The sequence below is a fragment of the Callorhinchus milii genome, unplaced genomic scaffold, assembly GCF_018977255.1.
Source record: "Callorhinchus milii isolate IMCB2004 unplaced genomic scaffold, IMCB_Cmil_1.0 Scaffold5, whole genome shotgun sequence".
In the NCBI taxonomy this organism is placed as follows: domain Eukaryota; kingdom Metazoa; phylum Chordata; class Chondrichthyes; order Chimaeriformes; family Callorhinchidae; genus Callorhinchus; species Callorhinchus milii.
The window spans coordinates 29455775-29480716 of NW_024704746.1; the positions used below are offsets into that span (position 1 = coordinate 29455775).

Genomic DNA, 24942 nt, shown 5'->3' on the forward strand with positions numbered 1-24942 from the left:
CTGGCCAATAATAAAATTGTTCATTCACTTCATTGGTTGTTTGTGGAACATTGCTGCATGTAGATTGGCTTGCCACATCAACTGAGTTACTCCACTTTACCTTACATCCTGTAAAGTGCTTTGAGATGTTCTTGTGATGCGAAATGCACTATATTGAATGTAAAGGTTATTCTGACAATATATTTTCAACTTACTAGAAGAGAAATGAAGACATCTGCTGTAAATCTGCAGACCAGAACTTAAAATTGGACTTTCCTGTGCTTTGTGGTTCAGTTCCCCACCCGATTGACTGGCACACAGTTTGATGTATTTACAAATAAAAATTTAGAAGATTTTATCATTTCCAAAATAAATTATATAATTTGTTTCATTTAATCTTGCGGATGTAAAAATAATGTTTTAATGATTTGTTCAATGCATATTTGGATTGTTATGGATTTCAGCTGTAAAACACTCACCACTTCAGGCTTTGACATCCGCTTGTCCTGTTTAATTGTAAGAAAGAAAACAACAGCTGCTTGCCTATCTATTGCTTTAGGAAAATGCATAGTGGAACAGGGAACAATGGTACTGAAAGAGCAGAAGCCCATGATGTAATGTATATTTTTCAAGAGGTAAGCATTTATCTAAGTTGAGCAAAATATTGATCAACCAAATTCCTGTAACTGAAACTGTCCTGTTTGGAACATTTCCAGTTCTGACTTCAGATCATTGATTCTTCTTGTCTAGAGATTCAGGAAATTTGTGAGAAAATTTCATAAAATAGTACATGATTAAGCTTGATCTCAGTTAAAATACCTCTCTACCCAATTCTTCCTATGATCTTCCAAATGCTGGAGGTGTGCTAGCAAGACTATTATTTGTGAAAAAAGTTGTATGCACCGCTGGCTTTTTTAAAAAAACTAAGTCAACACACATTTAGGAGAGATAAATCTTACCTGACTATTCGTATATTTTGGTTAATTTCCCCTACCCTCTCCAATTCGTGTAAGGTTTTGAACAATTTTGTGTGGGACCTTGTTGTCTAAGTCAGGAGTTTTTGTTTTAGATGTTAATAACAGTTACACGACTGAACCCTTATCATACGTATAAACCATACAATCAGTTTTAGCGCTGAGATGCTACCTTGCATAGAGGGCACTATATAAGTGCACGTTGTTGTTGTTTTAGCGTACCGACTAATGCATCTTAACTGCAACTGAGATATAATTATGGGGAAATATTAAGTATACAATTCATCTGCCACAATAATGACTAGTAGCACTGAATGTACTAAATATTTACATAATAATGGTGCAATGTTACAATCAGTTGAAACATTGTAGTTTGCCCAAACAAATTGATTTCTACTTCACTCAACTATTATAATTAGAATAAGAAACTAACTTTGTGAAAACATCACTAGGCTCAATGGACATAAGATTTAAGATTATTACTTTTAAATATTGACTATTTCTGGGGCTGTTATTATTATTCATCAGCATAATACTTTACTTATTTGATGTAAAGCATGATTTACAGCTTTTTGAAAAGCTGATGCAGTGTTAAGTGGGGTTCTTCCATTGACGTCAATGCTCGGTAACGGCAATTCCAAAGTTATAAGCAAACTTTAATTACATTTTTGTCAGTAAATAAGCTCATCTTCGTGCACATAGACAATTTATCAATTATGTTCAATAGAGCAGCCAAAAACTAGTTTGTTTATTATCATTACCCTCTATATTGTGAAACACTTTACTGTAAGAATTTTTTTGAAAAAATCCTTTTCTGTTTCTGCAAGGCAAATCATCACTATAATCTTAGCGACCTCATCTCCATCAGCAGTCTGCTATTAAACTGTCAAATGGTTTAAACCAATAAATTGCTGGACTCCATAAATGTTCGATTTCATGTTATGAGTCATTACACTAACACAAGCCAAAAAAAAATATTCTTTACAAACTTTTTTTTAAAATTATATTTGTACTGTACAACATTTTGATTATCCAAGTTAAATTATATAGCATATATAGCACATGAATAATTTGTTTCTGTAAAATATATGAAACTTCATTTAATCCAACCTGTTTAATCATTTTTAGTCCATGCCAACATTTCAACCCAAATTGTCAGTCCATTTATTTAAATCCATTATTGATGGTTGAAACAGAATACAAGTAATCATACTTCATAGAACAATTCTAGCCATATGGCTGCTGGCTCAGGATGAGACCAAGGGATTGTAGGAAGAGGTTTTCTACTGTCCTTTCCCACACATTAGAGATCTCAATGTCAGGTATACTGCCAAATAAGAGCCACGATTTATATCCATTGCGGGTGGAGTGGAGGAGAACAAATATGAGTTAACCCAGGCCACTTGTGGAACCCACACCAAACAGTGTTATCAACTGAATTGCATGAGCAGATCACGTACCTACTGCATTAAACTATACATAAGAAGATATTTTCACTGATGTACAAAATGGTGAATGGAAAGGTTTAACCAGGAATAACTAACATTGGCAGGGATGTAATGAGAACAAAACACTAGGATGACATTGCCTTTTTCAAAGAAGACACCAAATATATTGAAATTGAATAACTTTTATTGCCACATTTCACCAGTAAAAAGTAAATCAAGTCCTAGTTTGCCTCTAACATACGAGGTGATCAAAATAATTAGCTAAAATAATTTTGAAGTAGAGTACAAAGTATTTTTATATCCTGAAATTGTGGGAAAACTGATTTTTTATTATTTGAATATTTATATTAATGCCTTTTTGACCAAAGAATTCTTTCAGAAATGTGAAAATCCAATCTATATGTGGTCAGAACTGAAACTATTCCATTTTTTTGCCACAATTATTATTATGACATTCAGATAGGGTACTAACAAGTTAATGTCTCTAAATGCTGGAAGTAGCAAATGTGTGATTTATTTTCATGGTTTTGTTGTGCAAGCATGAGTTACATGTAGTATAAAATACCTCCATGGCACTATTGAGAAAAAGTCATAAAACGACTTGGAGACAATTAGTATGCCACATACTAATATGTACACATGAAGAATCAACATTACTTTTGATTTTAAAACAGCCTTTAAATAAAATTATCCTTTACATGTTTCATAAAGAAATACTTAATAGAGAACTGTGAAGATCATAGTTTTTTTCCTACTGTCCTATTGTAGACCCTCTGTTCTCTGCATTAAAAATAAAACCTTTTAATTATGATCTTTGCATTTGATATTGCATCGTTTAATTTGCAAGCGCTTAACAAGGTTTACTGTAAAGTGTAGTAGCTATGTATTTTGAATGCAGTCACAGCAGCCAATATGACACAGTAATGTCCCACAAATAGCCATAACGTGATTAAACAATTTTATCTGGAGAATGTTTGCCAGTACACAGTGAGAAACTCTTTAGTTTCTGAGTGCCATGGGATCTTTAACATCCATTTGACAGCTAGACAGAACTACAGTTTAACGTTTCATCCAAAGGACGACACCTCCAAAATGCAGCGATTCCCCAGAACTTTATTGGTGTGTCTGCGTAGGAATAAGAATTCAAAGCACTGACGTGAGCTTGAACTGATAAGCTTCTGATTCAGAGATAGCAATGCTACCAAACTGACACAAGCCTTTTCACACTACACTACCTTTGCATTTGGGAAAACAAATTGGTTATTTGTTCCAAACCTATAGTGAAATACAGTGGACACTCATTACGGAGAAAGTGGTTCACAGTGGAGTTATAATAGAAGAATTGTTGTCTGCCATAAATTCAGTGCCAGTGTTCAATAATAAGAGCAATCTGATAAATCAGATTCTTTCAATGTTCATATTAATAAACATCAACTGTTTGCAAACATTAATATTTGTTAAAATATACACTTCGAAACAATTGACAAAGGGAATTGACAAGACTATAAACATATCAAGAAGTTATGCATCCAATCAACATCTCTAAACAGATTATTTTTGTAATGCAGATTCATTTCTGGAACGAATAGGATTGAGATTGTTGTTAAGGGCTCTGTTAGAATAATCACAAAGAGAAGAATTTAGATTTCCATCCTTCAGTCAGGGCTTAATTACTCCATGTCAGAGTTGAAAGGTTATAAATATCCAAACCTCTTGCACAGTTTAATTGTTAATACACTTAAACCCTGTCTAGGCGGACTAATGGAGGGGGTGGGAGCTGGAATTTCCTGCGAAGTGTAATTAGCAGCATTTTTAAAAAATGCCGGCAAATGTCAGTACCAGTATTGTAATTGTTTGAATCCCGTGAGCAAAAGATAGCGAATAAGCAAATTTTGGACCCATGGAAAAACTTGTTTTAGGCTCGATCCAGTGAGGTTCAAATTTCAGACACCTGGAGTCTGGTAAGATAGAGGTGTATTGTACAACACATTATTTGTAATCTAAAATTCATCACCAACATTTCTGTAGGAGACTTAAAAACACACTTCAGTTCTTAATTTCTGGTGGTTGCTTTTTCTTGCACTACTAGAAACACATGAATAGGCAAGTAAAGGAGCAAGATTCATCTTTCTTCCAAACTCCATTTAAACCATCTTCAACTGGGATGTAAGGGTTTCACTCTGGCTAACCGAGACAGGCCTAATCGAAGGCCTTGGCCTGGACTTTTAACAGAAACAGTGGCTGACAAATTAGTCCTGCTTTCTTTAGTGGCTGAAAAACAAGATTAAAAACATTTATTTTTTAAAATGAACTTTATACATACATTAAATATAAATTATGTTACATATTTTATATAGTCTGCAGAGGTTTTACTTAAATCATTGGCACTGCCAATTTCTTCCCCCTCTAAATGCTGCCCTTTTCCTATTCTCAATAGCATGTGAAACCCAGTGATTTCTAAAACGTTTTCTTAATGACGACAGTTGCAAATGGGGACTTTCCTGTACTGGAAATTTTCCTTACAGGAAGTGCATCATGCCAATTCATCATAACTTCTCTGGATGAAGATTCCCCAAGTATAGCTTGGGAGTATTTAAGGGATGTTGTTTAAACCCATTTTATCTGAAGTTCTAGTTTATATCTGAAGCAAAAAACGGTCTTACCATTTACCGATTTACAGATTAAAGGCCTGAAATTCCACCCAGTTGTAGTCTTTAAAAACATTTGCCAAAATATTTAAGTATGTTTAAATTGAGAAAAACTTCTTAAATTCAGTCTTAATTCAGAGGCTAATTCATTTTAAGAACTGTATAAAATCAGTTTCCTAATTAAAACTGAATACGAGTTTTTCCACAACTCTGAGCAATTGGTTTTGGACAAAAGGTCTTATAGTCAAAGACAAGGGGGATAGTTTGAAAAGAAAAAATATTTTAAATTTCTTTTCTTGGAAAATTTTAACTGGATATAATTAAATACAGTCTCTCAGCTGAAACAAATTGCATTTATATAGCATCAATCATGTCGGGAGGACGTCCATATAAATTAAATTTATTGTTGTTGAAAATCTTTCTCTAATTCCTAAACATAATTTAGAAAGGATTACATTTTATTGAATAATACATTTACCTGGTGGAGTCCACTTCAGTTTTGTCACTCCAATAGATGGGCTCAATGGTTTAGAGGATGGTGGAGAATCTGGTGTTGCCTCTGATAATGATGGAAGAATTTGTATTTTGCTTCTTACTGGGTTAGAAGCTACAGGTGCCACTAAATAAAAGGTTTAAAAGTATTGCATATAATTAGATGAAGCAAATGATGCTGGAAATCTGGAATAAATCCACAAAATGCTAAAAATTCCTTGCTGGTATTTCCTATCTTATTCTTCGAAGGTTGTGAGTTCAAGGCCCACATCGGGACTTGGAATCACTGTCTAAGCTGACACTCCAGTGCAATGCTGGGGTGTGTTGCATTGTCAGAGCTGCCATCATTCAGATGAGATGATAAACCAAGGTCGTGTCTGCCTGTTAGGGTGGACATTAAAGATCCCATGGCACTATTCAAAAAGAGAAGGGAGTATCTCTTAGTATCCTGGCCAAAAATCCCTCAAATAAAATTGGTCAGACACTCTATGGCTGTTTGTGGGACTCTGCTGTGCACAATTGTCCGATGCAATTCGCCCGCAAAATACAGTCAATTAACTTGACAGTATATCCTGTAAAGTACTTTTGAGACACCTCGGCAAGATAAGGTGCTATATCAAATGCAGGGATTATTATTATTTATGAAATCCCTTATACAAAATATCTATATATGTTTTTAATTATTGTTGACCTGCACATACTTCACCAACTTTCTAAAATTAATATTAAATAATAGTATCTGCTAAACCATTTAGATTTATTGTACAGGATACATTTACCTAGGCATTTCATTTCACTGCTGGCAATCACGCAGAAATGGTAGAATAAATGTACTTACCCGTAGCACTATTCTTGGGTATGGAAGTCTTCCCTTTTTTCTCAGTTTGTAATTTTGTTTCATTTCTTATCTTTTTGTTTGTATTTGATTGATTTTTAAATATGAATTGATCATCTTCATCTCCACTAGTTACATTTTCATTGTTTTCTGAGCCTTCAAATGCAACAAAGCAAATTGTTTATAGTCTGGACGTAAGTAGCCTTTAAAGCCTTGCTTAAACTATACAAAGAAAGGTCAATTATTGGGAGTAAAATGAAAAATAAGCCTTGGATTTGATACAGTGTCTATAATGTTGAGAACGTCGCAAAGTACTTCATCAAGTTTCTGTGAATTATAGTGACTGTATTTGTAGATGAATGCCACAGCAAATATCCTACAAACAGCCATTGATCTGGGGAGTTTTTAGCCATGACACTTGAAAAGCATTCTACTTTTCAAATAGTGGCATGGGATCTTCAACGCCACTTGAATAGAAAAATTGGACGTCTCATTCGAAGGTCTAAACTTCTGAGGTTTATCCCCCAGCACTGCACTGAAGTGTCAGACTAGACTAGTTCAAATTCTCAAAGTGGGGCTTGAATCCATAACCTTCCCCCCAGAGGCAAGTGTGCTTGCAATTAAGACACGTTGACACTTGAGTACATTAAACTGTCCCAGATTAGTATATTGTCAAGAAAAATGAATTCAACTCGAAATGTATACATCACGACCGTTAGTCTGAACAACATTCATATCACTTTGGTAGAAGCCATGACCATAAACTATTTAAATGGATATGCCACTTAATTGAACTTATTTAATTTTGACCCTTTGTTCCAAGGTCTACATTCAATGTGTATATAATTCCTAACTGAAAATAAGTCTTTAGCAGCTAGGAATAAATCCTAAGGATCAAATCATATATTCCTAAACTGATGGCTGTGTTAAGATGGTACCAACAGCTATATAAATAAAAATTCAGCTAGGCACACCTCAACAAATTAAGTTACGGAGTCTGACATTATCTGTAGTGTCACAAAATAAATTATCGTTAAAATTAAATGAATTTAAAATCAGAAGCGCAATTCATGCCAATTAGATACAACCAGTATAACTACCTCAACTTTCAAATAACAAACAGCAGTAAAATAAACCACATCAAACCGGCTTGAGTACATTTACGTGCTCTTGAAATCTCAACCATCAATTTATTGTGGTTTACCAATTTCCTTTTCCCAGATTATTTTAAGACCATTAGACTGCTAATGGTACAGGACTGCCATAAAATGTGTCCATAAAATTACACCTAGTTATATATCGTTCCTAGTTTTAAGTTTAGGTTGTGTTTTAAACAAAATGTTTTGTTTTCAAAATCCTTTCCCTATACTATGGAGTTCTTTTCAATGCAATTCTAACTTACAATGGAAGGAGATCATTTAGTACATGACAAACATCTGGAATATATAGCACAGGTTGCTAGAAAGGTGCTACAAGTTAAGAGATAAGATATTTACAATCTTGCACTATATATAATAGCCAGATGCTGTATTAAGTTACAGCCAGTACAGTAGAGACAATTATCCACACTAATTCAGACAGGTTCCACTCATATAAGCAGCAGTGCATATAATTGGATATCAACTAAAAAAAACTGTTGTATCAAGAGTTAGACCTGTACTACCCTGACTGTCCAGCACCTTGCGACAGACATCCTCCAGATGTGAAAGGCGCTATACAAATGTAATTTGTTGTTGTTGTATCAAACTGTGCCAACCCCATTATCTCTCTGCCTATCTGTCCAAAAAAAAGCATTGTATACAGACACGTAATTATAATAGACACGTTTTTCCTGTAGGCATCTAATATCAATTTCAGATATATCCCATGCCCCCAATGCAACTCAACATGATGCAAAATCAATCACTCTCTACACTGTGCCTTTAACAGAAGCTTGAGGTGAGCAATTCCTACAGCAAAAGTATGAATTTTTCCCACTTGCTGTGAATAGTTTATTCAGCATTGTGGGTCACTCCAATTCGAGAAAGTGACCCACGTTTCATGTAGGATCTTTCCTACCAGCAGGGAGGGGATATTTTTATCCCATTATGTTAGCAAAATATGAACTCAAATCGTAGAGGTGAAAAGATAGAGTGAGAGCTTGCTGGTTCTCTACTTCAAAAGACTTCATAGCACTTGTTGATTCACAAGGTTCCAAGGACACTGATTATTTTCTAGGAAACCTGCATTTGATGATCATGTTTTTTTTAAAAAGTAATAATGTTTTAACCTTGACCAGCCCAGGAAATTTCCCAAACTGAAGCTTTTGCAGCCTAGACAGGAAGTCAATTATAGTATCCATCATCTACTCTATTGACCTTTAATTGCCTCTTAAGTTCAGTAGTCCATGAAAACCTGTTTGATATCACATTCTCACAGCATTATGTTTAGCAGTTCTGTTCTTATGACTAAAAGTGTTTTAAATAAAAAAAGGAAACATTGGCTGTAATGGTGTAGGAACATTTGAAATTTCCAAAACATTTTGAGTAGGGAAGCCGAAAGCAATGTATGTATAGTTTGAAGTTATTTCAAAACAGTTTATTATTTTTTAGGTTTGATATCTAATGCAAAGATTTCATTGATCTGTGTGGTGCATATACATTTTGGCAGGCAATTTGGTATCACAAATCACCAGTGATCTTCTCACTGGAGGCACACTTTCCATCAGGGATCATTGAACAGAAATTGGAGCAGAGCAGCGGAGGGGTTTTTCGCTTAAGTGTGGGGGAAAGGAAGGGAGCGATTTTCTACCTCGATACACCTTTCATCTATACTTGGAGAACTTTGCCTCCATAATTCCAGAGAACAAAATAGTGGTGGAGGCGCGGGGGGGGATTATATTGGTCTTAATAGAGTTTGTTAAAAACAAGACTACGTGCATGAGTTCAAGCAAAATTATTGTATTACATTCTGGAACAGTATCTAATTCAATGTTCAATGAGATTTAATATTCTGTTTGGTCAGGTCAGACCAGTTTATATCAACTTTGTATGTTCCACTCTTACACAGCTTTGAGGAACCTTTTGAACAGATAGCACAGGAATCTGGATAAGCTATTCGAGGAAATGCCAATTAAAAACCCAATGAAAAATGACGCCTTTGTTTTAGACTTTAAAACTTTCTTCCTTGAAATGTTTATTGAGGCAATAGCTGAAAGATAACATTTATTATCTAAATTACAAACATCTTTGCACCATTATTGAGTCTTTGGCAATGTTTGTGGACATATGTGAAATTACATACCATATCTAAATGATCAGGAAATGATTTACCACTAATGTTACAAGTGGTTATGAATGCTGTAGAATGTTTGACAATGGTGCAAATCTATTATAATACTTCTATTTATGGAAGGGAGTGATGTGCAACACCACGTAGACCAAAGGAATGCAGTGCCGATTGACCACTTACTTCTTATTAAATCATTTACTGATTTGCCCTGAGCATTTCAAGTGAAACGACCAAATTGTCATCACTGGATTACTCACCGGTAGTTTAAAATTATTTGCCAATGGGAACTTGGAAATAATTAAAATATAATACTGCAACAGCTAACAGTTCTATTTTATACAAGTGTGACGATGGAAAGATGGGCTATATTTGTGTTCCTGCATTTACCAAACAGTATTCAAATATGAAGTCAAAAAGAATACAAACCTTAAATTGACAGCCCCATTATACTGCATTTGTTTGGCCTGCAGATGCCAGATTTTACGGTAAATTTTATTAAATCAGAAAATATGGTATTGACTGCCATTAATCTATCAGAAAGGCCTCACTCAGTTCAGACTTTAGGTTCAGACCCAGATCCACATGCCCTTCCCCATTGAGTAGTCTTCTTCCCCCTTTACCTTCACAAGGAGGAATATCTGTATGTGACTGCTATCACACGTATACAAGTACTGAGAAATGATTTCCAGTACATTGTTACATTCTTGATCTCTTCAGTCTGTCTACATTTTTTTCTCCCCTTATCTGTTGGTTCCAATAACTACAGTGATTGACCGGGTCACATCTCTGATGCAATTACAGTAATCATTAGAATCTAGACCTCTAATCAGCCAATAAAAAGGCTTTTAAAACAACTTGCTCTTATCTCTACAGTTCACAGTGGGAGCTGGAAGAAAAATAAGAAACTTATAAACTCCCTTTTGTAAGAAGAAAATGTTTAGAAAAGATAGATTAAGTGGACAAAAGGTAATATTAATCTTAAAAGTAAAAACAGAGAATAGGAAGGAAAAACCGAAGTAGGGAGGTTAGTGGTGTCTCATTGGAGCTGAGCCATAGCACAATATTAGTATTGTGGAATATTAGATGGAATATTAGAATTGAATCTATGATTTGTAATAATCACTGGTTCCTGAGCCAGACTGGTCCACAGTACTCAAAGGCACGACTTAGACTCTTGCCACCTGCGCCTTAAACACTCGAGAATTAGGTTAGCAGGGTGTGTCCCTTCAAGGAGAAAATGTACATCCCATTCCAGATACAGGGAAATCTCTACAGCACACATAATAATAATAATAATCCTTGCATTTGATATAGCGCTTTTTCATTTCTTCTAGATGTCTCAAAGCGCTTCAGAGTACACTGTAAAGTGAGTTGACTGTATATTTGTGGGCAAAACGCGGCAGCCGATTGCACACAGCAGTGTCCCACAAACAGTCATGGATTGAAGTGATCAATTCTATTGCTTTTTTTTCTTGAGGGATTATTAGGCGTGTGGAGTAAGGAAACTTGCCCAAGGTTTCGCCCTGCCGGGAATTGAACCCAAGTGCTCTGGCCACTGAGCTACAGGACTCCACTATGTAGAACTCTCAGCCTTTGGTTTGGATACTATAACAATGGGTTTCGAAATGTATCACACATCAGCGTCCAAAATATACATTTGACTGTAAGCTTATCGAACCACTTGACCCAGGGAGACTGGAGTTTCCCTACATCTGGAAGCAATCTAAAGACTAATGCACAGAAAATATTCCTTTTCATCAATTTTTTTGAACCACATAAACTAAATGTAAATAATTAATCTATACAGCAACTGCTATTCCTACGATAACTTGAATTCACATATTATAGCCCAAAGTAGTCAAATTTGCAGCTGACAATAAGCGAGGACAAACTATAGAATCAGAAGAAGGAGCCTCAAGGCAAGTCTAACAGAGTGTAAACCTCTGCTGATCACTAGCAAATGAAGTTCAGTACAGATAAACGCAATATTGAAAGTAAGAATATAAGCCACATGTACTCCGTGGACAAAAGTTGACAAAAGGGAACTTGAAAGAATTGAGGCTATCAGTCAACGTATCGCTCACCATATTCAAACAGTATGAGGTAATAATAATAATCATTGCATTTTGATATAGTACCTTATCACGTCTTCGAGATGTCTCAAAGCGCTTCACAGAATATACTTTAAAGTGAATTGACTATGTTTTGTGGCGAAACGCGGCAGCCAATTGCACACTTCAGTGTCCCACAAACAGTCATGGATTAAGTGACCAAATTATTATTTTTTTAAAGAATTATTACCCCTGGAAAAACGATCTGCCAATTGACTAACATCCAGGTTCCTACTTACTGCTAGGTAAACAGAAGCATGTGGAGTAAGGAAGCTTGTCCAACGTTTCGCCCTGCTGGAAATTGAACCCAAGTCCTCTCACTTGCGAAGTGAGTGCTCTAACCACTAAGCTACAGGACTTCACAATAGGTTGCAATAAAAGGACCTTAGTGGTGAGCACTCGCCTCCCAAGTGAGAACTGAGCTTGATTCCCAGGCAAGGCAAAATGTTGGGCAAATTTCCTTACTCCACAAGTCTGTTTACCTAGTAGTAAGTAGGAACCCGGTTGTTAGTCAATTGGCAGATCGCTTTTCCACGGGCAATAATCCCTTCAAAAAAATAAAATAATAATAATTTGGACACTCAATCCACTACAACAGCTTGGATTTATATAGCGCCCTCCATGCTGGACGGCGTCTCACTACTGCTTGTGGGACACTGCTGTGCGCAATTGGCTACCAAATTTTGCCCACGAAGTATACAGTCAATTCACTTTACAGTATATTCTGTGAAGTGCTTTGAGACATCTCGAAAAGACATAATAAGGAGCTATATCAAATGCAAGGATTATATTCTTATAAAAGTGAATGAGATGTTGAACTGCATTGCCAAATCAGATCCCATAAGTCATGCATGTACAGTGCTCTGATCACGTTGCATGGAGAATTTGGCAATTTAAGCCCCGATTCTAACGATTGCTGTAATTGCATCATAGATGTGACCCGGTCAATTATTGTGGTCATTGGAACCAGCAGATAAGGAGAAAAAAATGACAGACTGATGAAATCTGGAATGTAACAAAATACTGGAAAATACTGCTTAATCGTTGCATAAATGTAATAGCTGCATTTCCCAACGTACTCCTTACTCCCTCCCCCCCACACAGATTTCAGAAGTAAAAGTAACTAGGAAAGGAAATGGCTGCCTGCATCATGCAAAGTTGTGGTTATCATCATCATTATATGGATCCAGCCTAGGCTCTGAGAGGTATTCAGGAGAATACCAAGGCTGATCTTCAGCATTGCTGGGATGAACTATGGGGAGTAATATAGATGGATGAACTATAAAGAATGACCCGAGTCCTAAAATTATCATTGTCCGTTTTACGACAACAGAGGTGTTTGAATTTGATAGGTGAACTTTAATAGGCTGGTTCCACTTGTTGATGAGTCCAAACTGAAAGGGGCATAAATATGATAATAGATATAATAGGGAGTTACGAAGAAACATCTTCACATAGCGGATGGTGAGAGTGTGGAATTAACTCACTGCTGGAAGCAATGGTTGAAACAAAAAGCATCAACGTATTTGACAAGAAATTTAATGCATTTTGTGAGGGAGAAGTGAAGAGAACCATATAAAAGAGGGGATTAGGAGGGGCGGAGACTCATGTGGATTATAAACACCAACAAGACTACTTAGGCCAAATGGCCCTGTTTCTGGGCTATATCATTCTAAGTAATTCTCTGCATAATTTTGGATCATTCTGAAATTAATCTCAATTTGAAAGCTAGCTTTCTATAGATCTTACAAATGCTCCTGTGTATTTACTGCTCTAACAAAAGAAATTTCCTGGTCAACAGATCACTGCTGACATCATTTTATGCGCTTTGCTTTTGAGCAGGAAGCATCACTGACGTCAGGTCCTTCATCAATTTGACTCTGTTTTGTATCCTCCAAGTACGAAAATTGTCGCCCCGGAAAATAATTATTAAGAATAATGCTTTTTATCCAGTAAAAAGTAGAAAAAATCAATTTCCATCAACTAGTTACAAAATTACATGAATATGGGATTTAAAGAGAGCAGGTTTGATTCTTTAACTTTAAACTAAAATATTGAATAGAAAAAGAAACACAATTGAATTTCCAAGTGAATGTTAACGTCTACTGGTTGAGTTCAAGGCAAGTCTTTGCTTCCAGCATCACTTCATTGACCTTCCCCTCACTCTCTTTGTAAATAGTGCACCCTGTACGTGCTGACATACATGCCTCGAAGTAGACTGATTAGATCTTTATTTAGACTTGTGCATAAATGCTTTTCCAGGAAGTTACATATTAACCCTCATTAAAAGAATTGCCACATTTGACAATTTAGCCAAGTTTTCAAATGTAAAAACATACCATAAAATAAATGATAATAATATTTGTTTATGGCATGTTTAACAAAAGGTAGTTTGACCCTGTGTATGTCTAAAGCCACTATTCTTCCCTTGGTCCCAAAACCTGCATAATGCAGTGTTATTTTCCTAGCCTCNTTTTTTTCATTGGAGGAAGTGTTAAGAACTCATTCGGACATATATTTTGGTACTGATTTAATTCTAATGTTATACTGTAAGATGCATACATACATTTAAATATAAAAACATTTTTGTGTTATATTGTTTCATCAAATTAATAGCGGAAATCACTATTTTAGAAAACGAAATGGAGAATAAGTTTACATCGTAAATTTCTATTAGAAAGCAATAGATAAGGAAAATGAGAAAGTATTCCAATCTAATGTTCATTTATTGTAAAATTAAAAGTTAACCAAAAGGAAAACTTTAAATGGGCACTTTCAGCACTTAGAATAGCCAGCTATAAATTCTTCAAATTCTCCTGCGTGTTATATTCATGTACAATTGCTCCCAAAAGTTAATTTAAAACAGAATATCCTGTCTGTCACAGGATTGTGATGCAAAAAAAAAGTTCCTGGCCACATCTTTGAATAAAGACATTATTAACCCTTATAATGCTGTCAACATCCATTTATATAGTACCTTTCACATGGGGTAGGGGCAGATATTGACAGAACACAGATCAAGATAAAATCATTGTTTTTTATGGCCTAGGAGTGGGGAGTTTAAGGGAAGAAATGTTTGTAGTGAACAGCTCCAGCATGACGGGGTTGAACAGTGAAGATATGAAGACTGAATATTGTTGCGTCTTTTCCAATACTCCAAACATTATACGCTTAACCTTTGGAGTATTTATGGAGATCGTTCCTTCCAAAAGATCAAATAAGTGTAATAGAACTTATTATTAGATAGACTTTTTATTATAATAATAAAATCTTGCATTTGATACAGCGCCTAATCACATTGTTGAGACGTCTCAAAGTATTTCACAGGATATATTGTAAAGTGTAGTGACTGTGTATTTTGTGGGCGAAACGTGGCAGCTAATTGTGCACAGCAGTGCCCCACAAACAGTCCTGGATCGAGTGATCAAATTATTATTTGTTGGGAGGGATTATTACCCACGGAAGGGATTCGCCAATCAACTAACAAGTGGGTTCCTACTTACTGCTAGGTTATCAGAGGCATATGTGTGGAGTAAGGAAACTTGCCTAATGTTTTGCCCTGACCGGGAATCAAACCTGAGTCCTCTGGCTTATTAGTATCATTATTATATTATTATTAAAAGCAGTGAGAACACAATGTAGTTAATGCTGTTAGGAACTTGAACAAGTTGTCGATGTAGCATGCCAAAATTTCTGTAATTTATATAAAGTTTCATGTGTTCCTAAACAGGGAAGGGCCCAGGACTTCAAATGTTTGTCAACATACCCAGGATGTCGATATAAACGGGATAGAGATAAGTGGGTAGCACTGAACTACAAAATGCATATTAAATAATTCCTTGGTAGCTTTCACCATTAAGGCACTATATCAAATGCAAGGATTATTATTATTAACTACAGTATTCCAGCATGTTGGGATTTTACACCTTGGAGAAACTCTGTGTCAAACCAAAGATAACCTGACTGCAATGAAGAATAAAATGTTTTGGAAGTTAACAAAGTATTTCATGCAGTATTGTGTTATTCTTGGGCTGTGGTGTTTTTACTTTTAATACACCTGCACACAGCCATATGGCAAATAAGGTTTAATTCTTTGGTAAAATCAAATTGTGAGTCAGACAAATGGCACAATATCAAATGGAGAGTTTCCAATGATGGTGCAATATCAAAACGCCAGAAGACCTATTTATCATCATAGAAGAATGTGAAATGACTGCCAAGTACGTAATAGTTGTACTTGGCATTGTGCCTTTAAAGTGTTCGCACTCTATCCTGCACAATACTCTAAATTGAGAGCCAAAATGATGACCAGTCAAGGAAATGGAGCAAAAAAAAACTTACTATTGAAGCCAAATACTAATCAGTAGAAAACAATAAAAGGGCCCAATGGATTAACATATCGGTTTACAGTAAACCTAAGTCATATCAGTCGGGACCATAAATTTAATATGACTTATGTAAATTATAAATTATGTCAAACTTGCATACGTTTTATCATATACGACTTATGTAAAGTTATGTAGAAGGTGGATTTTATATGACTTACGTATAACAAGTACTGAACTGGCTAGAGACATCTTCAGATCCATAATTTTCTGGAACAACCATTTTCATGTACCTGTTTTATTATTCTGTAAATGTTTTATTTGAATGTTCCTGTTGCCTTTCCTGATTTTATTGCCNTTTTTTCAGTGGGAGATGATACAATCATTATTAAAAATGTAAGTGGATTGAATAGGAAATTCAACAGAACTTGGGTAGATGTACGACTTAGGTGATTATATGATCTATACGGATCAGACTTACGTTTTCCTTCCTTAAAGAGTTTTACTGTACTCATCTTGCACTGGTGAGTTTTTATTATTTAGCTATATATGTTACAATGAAAAAGACTACAAAAACTGAGCACATAAGCGAGCTGACCATATTAGTGTGCTGACTTCAAGTTGCGATTCCTTGGGCCACGTTTCGCCCACAAAATACACAGTCACTACACTTTACAATATATCCTGTGAAATACTTTGAGACGTCTCAACAATGTGATTAGGCGCTGTATCAAATGCAAGATTTTATTATTATAATAAAAAGTCTATCTAAGGATTGTCATTTAAGGTATTTAATATAGTACTTACTTGGTGAATAATCAAGAGCGTTTTCATCATCCTTTTCACCTTCACTACTTTCATCATCCAAGAGAATTTGTCTCTGCTTTGATGCGGCTTTGGAAGCTGCTTCCCTCTGTTTACATCCAACTGAGGGCACTTCATTTTCATTTGTAATCTTATCCAGTCCTGGAGAAAGACATCAGTTACCGATAACTAGCTGATTTATTTTAATCGGCCTTTTCTCTTTCGTCTGGCATTTTTATTTGTCCTTGAAAGGTTTGATATTTGCTTCTTAGGCTTCTTTATCCCTTAAGAAAATATGCTACTGAACTCGTTAGCATCCCATATTTGTACACATTTCCTTTTGGGAGGAATCCTATGGGAGGACTCAGTGGGAAGACTCAGTGGGAGGACTCCTGTTGGGAGGACTCCTGTTGGGACACACACACAGACAGACATTTCATCTTCATTAGTATAGATAATCTTAATTGTTCTGACTGAACTAAAGAACATATTGTTGTACACGTACAAATGTGACTTTGAGTTCTAACTCAAAGCTACTTGAAGAAGTAAACTTTGGCAAGGCAGAGTCTTAGGAGTACTACTACATTGGTAATTGATTTTTCATCACACATTTTATTCAGTAAAATGTTAGCAGTAGAATTATTATGCTTCCAATTCTATCACCAATGCTAAAGTACACTTTCAGATCCTTTTATAATAGCCACTACAGAATAATTGTATACCAAAGTTACATTATACTGTGAATATAGTTAGATTAATAACAGATTCCTTTGTCATGTGAAGATGATTGACTATTTATAAGTCCCCACGGGTTAGAAATGTGATGTGGAACAGAGTGACTGCTGCACTCTGGATAGTAAAAGACTGGATAAAAAGCATCGTGGAATGAATAACAAAATTGTTACTGCATAGACAGTAAGCAACCTGGTAAGCATTTGTTAACTATAACTCATGAAACAACAGTGATAAAATATTATGCCCATAGGTAATTTAACAGAAAGAGAACAGCAGTAAGAGAGTGACCAATTTGAACTACATTCAACAATGGGCAATCATTATCTTTTACCAATCATAATTTGATTTGCTAAGCTTACCCAGTAAATTGCAGTCTACCGTGCAGTTGGAGAGTAATGGAGATTCATTTATACTTGCACCTTCCTTGTCTGAAGAAGCCTCATTAACTGTTTATTAAACATTGTACAACATGCATGTTAAAAAGCTTGTGCAAATAACCACTGTACTACCATAAAGTTTGCAAAACATAACTAAGCTATGCTAAAAGTTCTCATTCAGGAAAACTCTGTTACTATATCCATAATCCAACTTGGTGAGTTTAAATTTATTCAAACAGTTTAAAATTACAGGAGGCTTAAAATCTCAATTTAATAAATGAAACGAGTAACATTTATATTCCTATTTTACAAAAACCAAACTGGAGTGTAAAATATATATCACAATACAATATTCTCTTTTCGAAATCTTCCATCATGTGCCCAAGACAAAATGTGACAATGTACTTAACCCCTTATTTATACAACTCCAAATTCTATATATAGGTTTTAACATTTTATATATTTGAGGCATAAATACAATCAAACCTGTTTGAGTATTTGAACTACAGTACTGTATTCAAGAAACTAGACCAGAATAAAGGATAATATATGGCAATTTAACAAATATTGAAAAAATATGATTGTGTGTGAACCTCAAAACCATTATGAACTCTAGCCTACTCCTGAAACTTCTAAAAAGGTTGAATTTCCATTTCAAATTGCAGCCGAAACTAAACAACTTATTTGGAGAGTCTTCTGAAATCCAGTTCTCACCTTTCCCAGTTGATGTCTGCATTGATAGCACCATGGCAGTTTCCAAATTCCTCTGGTAAAGCTTTTCATCAAGTGGCAATCTGTGACATGAAGCAATCCAACACGTTAAATGCTTGAAAAACAATCTCATTGATGTGCAGACAGAGATTGTGGATAAAAAAAGTCTTGATGTGATAAGGAAATACATAACAAACATGAAAACAGTGGTGGTAATTATTGAGCCAAACAAAGAAAAATAAACATGAGATACGCTCTGGAATTCCATCCCCCAGTGCCTTCGCCGCTTCCTCCCTTTCCTCCTTCAAGGCCGGTCTCAAAACCTTTCTCTTTGACCGAGCCTTCAGCTCCCCTCTCGACTCTCTTCCCCCTCCTCGCTCCCTCCCTTCCCTCCCCTCACCCTGACCCTTTGCCCCCTCCTCGCTCCCTCCCTTCCCTCCCCTCACCCTGACCATTTCCCCCCTGCTCGGGTCATGACCCAACTGTGCAGCGCCTTGGGACGTCCTCCTGACGTGAAAGGCGCTTTATAAATGGAATCTTGTTGTTGTGTTGTTGTTCTCCCCCAAATTATTGTTTACAAAGAACAATATTATTTATATTTTTCATTTTTCATTTAATAGATGAAGTATATTTGTTAGCAATCACTGATTTGTTTGCTGAACATATTCAAACAATTATTTTAAAGTTCATTTTCAACATTATTAATTGAACAAGGAGAAGGTGTGTTCTGCTTCCAGGACTCTAAATTAAAATTATGACTGATACAGGTCTGGAAGATGGACTCATGTTTTGCTTGGAAGATTAATTCTTCCCATTTGCAACCCAAAGCCTTAATGGGTATGGTGGTCCTAGCTGGACAAGTAGCAGGAACCTTGCCAGACACAACTCTTAATGCAACCTTTGTGATTTTAGCTGGTTAAGATCCAGCAATAACCCAACACAAACTTTGGAACCCCTGAACCTTGGTTCTTGAACCTATGCCTAATACTCGCTGGATTTAGGTAAATATAATGCGTCCTTCCAGGGAGAGTGCGAATTAAAGACACAGGATAGTTCCATGCTTATGTTGCATACATATGGGGAACTCTCAGTCCGGTTTGGATACTCTTAAACATGGTAATGTGTTTCCACCTGGCTGACCAAAAAAAAACTCTTTAACATGAATAAGTAGTTTGTATTTGTTGTAATATACAATTTAAAAAAGTGATGGTTTAATTTTTTATGTTTATACATCAAGCATACTGAATATGGTAGATGTAGAGAAAGGGAAAATCAAATGCTTATCGTCTAAAAACAGGGAATACTTACTAGTCATAAATCACCTTATGACTATTAAGCTAATATTATGAAGTTAATCTGGTAACCGGTAGTTAATGCTAACACAAACGGGTACACAGAGAATCTACTTTATTTCCTAGAATACATTCCTCTTGATGAGTACAACAGCAAAACAGAAATTCACTATAATAACTAATGCTCACCAAACCTTGCTTACGTGACAAATCAAACTCACCTTTGCTGAATTGGCTTCTTGTTAGTTTCTTGACTGTTAGGTTTTGTGATGATTTTTTCCTTTTTCTGCTGAACCTCTTTAATTTTTACACGTGACTTTTTGCTTGGAGGGGCTGATGAACATGCAAAATCTTCATCTTTATAACAAAAAAAATTGATGTACATCTTTCATTTATACACACTTATCTTTCTATTACACACACCCTAGCATTCCAAGACACTTTTCGCACGAAGGGGGCAATATGAATGCAAGTTGTTGCTGTTATTTACACAAGTGAAAAACACTGTAAAACATATTTTCAACAACCAACTGCATTTACGTAGGGCCTTTCGTGTCAGGAGGACATCCCAAGATGTTGGACAGTCAAGGGTTTGCACCCAAGCTGTGGTTGGATAGATTTAAGAGGTAGGAAGCAAGCTGGATATAGGTGCAAACATGACCGAAGGCACATTCAAAGAGAAAGGTCTCGAGACAGACCTTGAAGGAGACAAGGGAAAGGGTGAGGCAAAGAGACTCTGGGTTGTAGGATAGGGGCAGAAATGCTGAAAGCCTGACTTAAAGGAATCAAACCAATTCTTGAATCAACAATGAGTTAGAACAGGACTTCAAGAAGTGTGGGGGGCGGGCGGCCAGAGGGGAGAACTGCATGGGTTGCAATCATTTTCTTTATTTCGATATTCATGAGTTTTTAAATGAGAGAATTTACATGTTAGTCTAAAACAAAGCAATTTTTTTCATTTTTGTTCAGAATATTTACCTTCATCATCAAAGTCTCCAAACTGTGAATAATCGACAACTCTTTTTGATCTGTTGACAGGAATACAGATCATGGATAAAAATGACACCCAAGGTATTGGACATCGAAGCAAACTTTTTTTAAAAAAGAGGCATAATCTTCAAAAACTTAAGTGACTTCAGTCCAGTTATACCAATATCAGTTGATTTGACAATATTTAGATTAGGATGACATCAAAACTTAATTGTGCGAGTGCCTCATAACTTCCAGACAATTATATGTTCAGACTTATAAAGATATTTAATGTAAAGAATTTTAAAAATAAAGGGAAATTATTTCTTAGATTTAGAGGAAATTGTCTTCTCTCTTTTGCTTTTCCCAGGTTTTATGTAATGGCACAGAACTTATAAAAGGAACACAATGTGATATTTTTAAACTTTACATTAAGTAATCATTACAGACAGCAAGAAATTCAAAACCATAAACTAAAAGAATCCCTCTTTTCCTCTCTATATCCATCAGACCTCCTGTCTATTCCTATCACTCACTGACAGGGACAGATAGATGGATAAAGAGAGCTAATTTTGAAAACATTTCCCGCTGTCTGCAATGATGCTGGCCTGGGGATACATTACAGACAGCGGGAAAAGTCGATGATTCAAACATAATAATAATAATAATAATAATAATCCTTGCATTTGATATAGCGCTTTTCACGTCGGGAGGACGTCCCAAAGCGCTTCACAGAACACACTGTAAAGTGAATTGACTGTATATTTGTGGGCGAACGCGGCAGCCAATTGCGCACAGCAATGTCCCACAAACAGTCATAGATTGAAAGTGACCAATTTATTATTGTTTTGTTTTGGAGGGATTATTATCAGGCGTGTGGAGTAAGGAAACTTGCCCAAGGTTTCGCCCTCTGCCTGGAATTGAACTCAGGTCTCTCACTTGCAAAACGAGTGCTCTAACCACTGAGCTACAGGACTCCACAGAGAGTGGAGAGAACATGTAAGACATTTGAGACAATACTATCTTTTTGTAGAAATTAAATCCAGACTGTAAACAAGGAGGATGGAAGAACCTCAATGTCACAAATTTGGTTCAGATGAAGAAGACCTTTTTATCTCATCCTTGCAGCATACCTACTCTACAATGAGTCAGTCCAGTGACTTGGCCTCAATCACCCTTTCTGATAATTTAGTAAACCCTAAAAGTAGGTATTGGGACATTATTTCTGGGCTTAAATTTCTTCTTTAAACATGATCAAGTCAAGAAACTCACAAATATTTTGCACTTGAGAAAAACAGTTTAAAATTAAAACTTCGGTTTTGGGGGTGGTCCCGAGCCCCTTTCGGGGAATGGCTGGCAGGGAAGGAATAATAATTTTTTTGAATAATCCACTGATGTTTTATTTATTGTACAAAGTGTATTTAATGATTCACAAGCTGGAGAAACTAGTAATGAGTCTAAAGTAGTCAATCAGCCCACTCAGAACAACATGTGTAAAACAGAATTTTATCAGAGTGTGACTCTGGTGTGGGAACCAAAAACATAACTTTTAATATGCTTTGGGAAGCAATTTAGATCACATCATGTTTGGCAATGATATACATTTGAGGGTTGAAAAACCAGCTAATGTTCATTGTTGCATTTATACAATGCGTTTCACATTGGGAGGACATCCCAAGGCACATAAAGAAAGACCAAAGGTGGTGAGTAGGTGTCTGACTCATACAACCAATCACTATGTGAACAGTATCCAAACAGTTCCTCCTGTTCACAAAATTTACCTTTGAACGCCACTGGAATTTAATTTGCTGAAACAGAATAGCTTGCCATTGCAAACACTATCTGGCACACCTCCCACTGCTCATCAGTCTGAATGTTTGTGACTTTTGTAATGTACAGAGGGATGCTTGACATATAACCAAAGAGCGTCCCAAAAATGTGTGTTTGTTTGACTGTCTTTTGTCTTGTCATTAACATTGTTTTGGTATACTGAGGACCCGCCTGGGTGAAGAACTTGACTATCAAGACCACCATAGAATGATATACCAATTCTGATATTACCAAGCACATCACCTGAGGCAAGAAAAACTCGCTTACATCCATCCAAGGGAGATCATCACTTACGGTCATCAGATATCTGACAAGTACAGGTTTGAATCCTCACTGGGTGAATAGAAGGTACCAGGAATTCCCTGAAAGCGTCTTGGGTGAGCAGCACAGCTCACCATGAAAAGCTTAATGTGGAGTCCTGTAGCTCAGTAGTTAGAGCACTCGCTTTGCAAGCGAGAGACCTGAGTTCAATTCCAGGTCAGGGCGAAACCTTGGGCAAGTTTCCTTACTCCACACAGAGTCTAATGATAATCCCTCCAAAACCAAAAACAATAATTAAATTGGTCATTTTCAATCTACGACTGTTTGTGGGACATTGCTGTGCGCAATTGGCTGCCGCGTTCGCCCACAAATATACAGTCAATTCACTTTACAGTGTGTTCTGTGAAGCGCTTTGGGACGTCCTCCCGACGTGAAAAGCGCTATATCAAATGCAAGGATTATTATTATTATTATTATTATTATTAAAAGCATGGCCAACCATCCGTGCCCACGACTTGGGAAGCAGGCACACATTCCTCCCAACTCATTGTGTCATGGTTCCACGTCACAAAGTGCCAGAGGGCCCACAGCAACCAAGTGGAAAGAAAAATAAGTCAAAATGCCCTCTTTACTCAGAGGGTAATTAACGACTGGAACAGGTTGCCTCGAAGGGTGGTGGAGGCCAGGGCACTGGAATTGTTTTTAAAAAAAAGTGTGACGTTGCGATGGGAGGATGATAGGGGGCGGGTGTTCTGTTGGAATGAGCGCAGGTGGGCCCAACAACAACAACAACAACAAGATTGCATTTGTAGAGCGCCTTTCACGTCGGGAGGACGTCCCGAGGCGCTGGACAGTTGGGTCGGGACCCGAGCAGTGGGGGGGGGGAATGGTCAGGGTGTGGGGGGGACCTTGTGATCGATCCTGTGATCTTATGAGGGCAATAATAATAATAACAATAATCCTCGCATTGGATGTAGAGCCTTATGGCCACACATCGAGACGTCTCATAGCGCTTCACAGAACATACTCGTAAAGTGCATGGACTGTACATTTTTTTTTTGGGGGGGGGGGAACATAAGCCAAACTAAGGGGCAAACTGGAGAGGAGCGAGAAGAGAAAAGGTGCGCGGAAGGGATCAGCCGTCGGGGGCTTTCTCCGCCGCCGCCGCGGTCGAGCGCGGTGCGAGGGGGGCGCGACCCAAATAAATACAAAGCGGTTGTCGTTCAACCGGACGCTGGGATCGCGGGCCGCGAGTTTCAACGCCAACGGCCGCGAAAGTTGCTTTGAGACGTTTCAACGAAAGGCAGCACTTCCCGGTCAGTCATTCCCAGCAACGGCGCGAACACAGAACACACGGACCAGCGGCCAAAACACCCGCAGACCGACCGACCGACCATTTTATCTCGGGCCCAGTTTAAATAAGCTGCTTTGGTAGTTTACTCACGAACCTTGCGGGTCTGGCCATAAGTGTTGATAAAACAAATAACCTGACTTAACTAACTGACTTGACTGACTGACTGGACTGCAGCTCAGTGACGGCCCGGGCCGCCCGCCCGCTCGCTCTCAACGGCTCTCAGGGGGACGGCCAGAAAGTGCTGGAAGCCCCGCGCGCCCTCTCGCGCAGGCGCCGCTCACACGCCAAACCGTCGCTGCCCGCGGCCTGGGCTCGGCAGCCAGCGGTCGGCTCCCGGACGCACATTCGCTACTCGCAGCTTCAGCCACATTCCCTCTTTGCCCTCTCCCTCCCTCCCATATCGGGTTCCACACCAACCCCCCCCCCCAAAAAAAAAAGATAAATTTATTGGGAGTCAGAATTGTCGATCTGTTCTCGACTGAAAGGTGGGGGTACGAGGAAAACTGGTGCCGAGAGCAGTCCGGGTG

General features: G+C 37.2%; 1 protein-coding gene across 3 annotated transcripts; it reads right to left on the reverse strand.

Annotated features, from left to right (window-relative positions):
- Positions 1-2567: 2567 nt before the first annotated feature.
- rad51ap1 (RAD51 associated protein 1) lies at positions 2568-24728 on the reverse strand. 3 transcript variants are annotated; one of them, XM_007904167.2, is made up of 9 exons: positions 24510-24726; positions 20980-21029; positions 20223-20358; positions 18713-18792; positions 17981-18067; positions 16890-17048; positions 6380-6532; positions 5528-5668; positions 2568-4672 (listed from the first exon to the last, which is right to left on the reverse strand). In XM_007904167.2, the coding sequence occupies exons 1-9, from the start codon at positions 24524-24526 to the stop codon at positions 4557-4559; spliced, it is 939 nt and encodes a 312-aa protein (XP_007902358.1). In that variant the 5' UTR covers positions 24527-24726; the 3' UTR covers positions 2568-4556. The 3 variants fall into 3 exon arrangements, with proteins under 3 accessions (XP_007902358.1, XP_042191481.1, XP_007902359.1); XM_042335547.1 differs by having other exon boundaries at positions 20223-20334; positions 24510-24724; XM_007904168.2 differs by lacking the exon at positions 17981-18067 and having other exon boundaries at positions 24510-24728.
- Between the last annotated feature and the right edge of the window lie 214 nt (positions 24729-24942).